We start from the raw sequence: 3,876 nt of genomic DNA on the forward strand, positions 1-3,876 counted from the left end.
GAAGGAGTAAAATTTACAGTATACACAAACACCTCTCACGAAGGATTAGGGTGTGTACTCATGCATAATAATAAAGTAATTGCGTACGCATCTCGACATTTAAAGGTCCATGAAAAAAATTATCCAACGCATGATTTAGAATTGGCAATAGTAGTATTTGCTCTCAAAATGTGGAGACATACCTTTATGGTGAACAATTCAAGCTTAACACGGATCACAAGAGCCTCAAATACTTATTCGATTAGAAAGACCTAAACATGTGACAACGCTAGTGGATGGAAACCCTCAAGGATTACAAATTTGAAATACAATACCACCTAGGGAAAGCGAACGTAGTGGCAATGCACTCAGTCTTAAGAAATCACACACCTCAATAGCCGCAATCACACTGGAAGAATGGGAAATGATGGACTTCATAAAGGACTTCAATATCCAGCTGAGCATGGGTGAGGAGAACACACTCCTTGGGAACCTATCCATGGAACCATCGCTACTACGTCAGATCATTGAAACACAAGAACAGGACGAGGAACTACAGAAATGTTATTTGAAAGCCCAAGAGAACAACGACCCTCGATGGGACGTGGGTTCGGACGGCGGAATCAGATGTCGCAATAGGATATGCATACCAAACAAACTAGACATAAAACAAGCGGTACTAAATGAAGCTCACCGATCCAAACTAACCATCCACCCCGGGAGAACCAAGATATATCAGGATGTGAAACGCCACTACTGGTGGAACAACATGAAACGGGAAATAGCTGCGTACGTGGCCAAATGCCTCACCTGCTAACAGGTTAAGGTTGAACACCAAGGACCGGCAGGATTACTACAACCCCTCGAAATACCCTAGTGGCAATGGGACTCTATATCCATGAACTTCATAGTTGGACTACCCAGGATAAGGAGAAATCATGATTCAATATGGGTAATGGTGGACTGACTGACTAAATCTGCCCATTTCATCCCCATGAAGATCATCGTGACGATGAACGAATTAACAGAAATTTATATAAAGCACATAGTATGGCTCCATGGAATTCCAACCACAATCATATCAGATAGAGACTCTCGCTTCACCTCAAATCTCTGGAACAAATTGCAAAGTACGTTAGGGACATCCTTGAATCATAGCACTGCCTTCCACCCCCAGATGAACGGGCAAACAGAACGAGTAAATCAAGTTCTCGAGGACATGATGAGAACCTGCATTTGGGACTTCAAAGGTAGCTGGGACAACTACCTTCATCTTGTCGAGTTTGCTTCCAACAATAGCTTCCAGGCAAGCATCGACATGGCCCCATTTGAGGCTTTGTATGGACGCCCTTGCCACACTCCACACTGTTGGGCAGAAGTAAGAGAAAAGAGCACACTAGGACTTGAAATCGTTCAAATCACTTCTGAGAAAATTGACTTAATAAGGAAGCGCCTTCAGGCTACATGTTGAGACTTAAATATTTTATATTTTCCCCCATTTATATGTTGGTTTTGTGAACATGATAATGCTTAATGGTACATTTTATATATGTTTGTGTTGCAAGGAGAGTTTAATATCTTGGATTGAAAAGAATGCTAAAAGCTTAGATTTAATGCTCAAGAATTGCCAAGGCATAGAATGGATCTTTGGAGACCAAGATTGAAGATCTCAAGACCCCAAGATCCAAGAAAAAGTGGAGAAGGAAGGAAGTTGAAATAACAAAGTGTTGTAATACACTTCATTCATCTGTGTCATCGACCACTGTTCGATGACATCGAGGCCATAGTTCAATGACATCGAACACAGCTCGATGGCATCGAATTTTTACATGAAAATCAAGTTGGTCGCTAGACATATTGGGTGTCATTCTCGATTACTCGAAGACTCTCTCGATGACACCGAGGAGTTGCTTGATGACATCGAATTTTCTGAAGAATTCTGAAGCAACTCATTGGACTGTTTTGGATGCTTTTTCGATTGCTCGAAGACTTGTTTGATGACTCGAAGCTTCGCTTGATAACATCGAAGAAAGGTTCGATGACATAAAGACTTACACAGTGTGAAAGGAGAAAAGGTGCGACTTTCAGATTCAAACCCCTTCGATGACATCGAAGGCATTACGCAGAGTTACGCGGACTGTATAAATTTGATACGATCTTGCAATTTTATGGAAACTAGCCTATAAATATGGGTTTCTTAAGTCTTTTGAAGATATCTAGGGTTTGGAGGAGCAGAACAAAGGGGTGAAGCCGTCATCTAAAAGTTTCTTCTTCTCTTCTTCTTAGTTTTTAATGCTTTCTTCTAGGGTTTTGAATCCAATCATGTCTATGATTGGCTAAATCCCTTAGCTAGGGTTAAGGGGTGACGCGTGTACTGTGATTGAAATGTTTTTCTTGTTTGGTTCTTGTTTTTATTAAACTTCTTTGATTCTAATTTGATATTTAAAGAATACTTTTAGTTTTTAATGGTTTGTTGTGACTCAAATTACAATAGATCTGCAATAGCTTTGAGTATCTTCTTTTTCTGAATTGAGATTGTGAAGTTAGTAAATCCTATTGTTCACCATCGTCCCTTGGGCCTGGTTGGGTGATGGAATCTCTTCTAACCTTCATAATTCTCATATGTTTGGTTGTGGATTGGTATATCCTGTTGTTTGCTATTTTCTCTAGGGTATGGTTTGGTGATAGAATCACTTCCAATCCTCACAACTCTCATCCATTGAGAATTAGGTCAATGAAAGTTCAAATTGATTTTATTGATACGTATTCCAATTGAATAGGATAGGACTCCAATTCCAATTGTGTTCCTTGAATCAAATAAGGAAACATCTTGATAGCTGCAAGTGGATCCTAGGCACCTTAGTTCCCACCTTTGAATTTACACGCTTTTATTAAATTACTCATAATTACTTCTTTATATTCCAAATTTAGGTTTAGATCTTTTTCTATTTCTGATTCTAGTTACTTTTAGAATACACACGAGTTTAGTCTCTGTGGATTCGACCTCGGTCTTACCGAGATTATTACTACATCGCGACCCTACACTTAAGGTTGTGAACAAGTTTTTGGCGCTGTTGCTGGGGACTAACAGCTGTGCTTTTCTGAATTTACTAGTGTTTGAATTAGGTTGAGATTAAGATTTATTTACTTTCTATTTTTAGGTAGGGTTTTTCTAAATTATTTTTAGAAACTAACTTATCTTTTTATTTCTAGGTTAGGAATTTTCCTAATTTGTTTTCAGAAACTAACTTGCTTTTCTGTTTTGTAGGATCTTAATATAGAAACTTCTAATTTGGTAACTTCCTTCTAATTTTCTCTCTTTCTTTTTCTAGATTTCTAGATTTCTAGATTGAGAGCAACCAAGATCACCCCAACCCAAATGTATCCCGTGTCCTTGTTCCATCAAATATCAACTTCCATGGTGTGTGTTGTGCGTTGTACGTAATATAGATCAAGCATGCTCAGGGAATTTATTCCTATAGATCTGAAGGGTGATCGATTAGAAAGTCAGATATGACACGACCCTTTACTTCTTTTTACATGATGTAATTGAGATCGAATTCAGATAAATCCAACACCCATTTACCAATTTGGCAGTTCAAAATCGGTCTATTCAGCATATATTTCATCAAATCGGTCATTATTATTACATTTATTCTCTCAGCTAACAGGTAATGCCTCAACTTGGTGGTTGCAAAATACAATGACAAGCACAATTTTTACATGGCAAAAAAAAGTCTTTCAGCGTCGATCAAAGTTCTGCTCTGGTAGTAGATCGCGCGCTCCTTTCTATTGTCGTCATCTTGTGCTAGAAGAGCTTCAATCAACTCTATTGAAGCTCAACATATAGCTTGAGCAGTTTATCTTTGATCGACGGCATCAACACGAGCGACTTCA

General features: G+C 38.7%; 1 protein-coding gene across 1 annotated transcript; it reads left to right on the forward strand.

The window, feature by feature from the left end:
• The first annotated feature begins 406 nt into the window (after positions 1-406).
• On the forward strand, positions 407-796 carry LOC131224340 (uncharacterized). Its single transcript, XM_058219858.1, has one exon. The coding sequence runs from the start codon at positions 407-409 to the stop codon at positions 794-796; it is 390 nt and encodes a 129-aa protein (XP_058075841.1).
• The last annotated feature ends 3,080 nt before the right edge of the window (positions 797-3,876 follow it).

The sequence above is a fragment of the Magnolia sinica genome, chromosome 13 (genome assembly GCF_029962835.1).
Source record: "Magnolia sinica isolate HGM2019 chromosome 13, MsV1, whole genome shotgun sequence".
Lineage (NCBI taxonomy): Eukaryota > Viridiplantae > Streptophyta > Magnoliopsida > Magnoliales > Magnoliaceae > Magnolia > Magnolia sinica.

Excerpts from the sequence above, each read along its gene's own strand:
- LOC131224340 (XM_058219858.1), top strand. The coding sequence starts at position 407 with ATGGACTTCATAAAGGACTTCAATATCCAGCTGAGCATGGGTGAGGAG.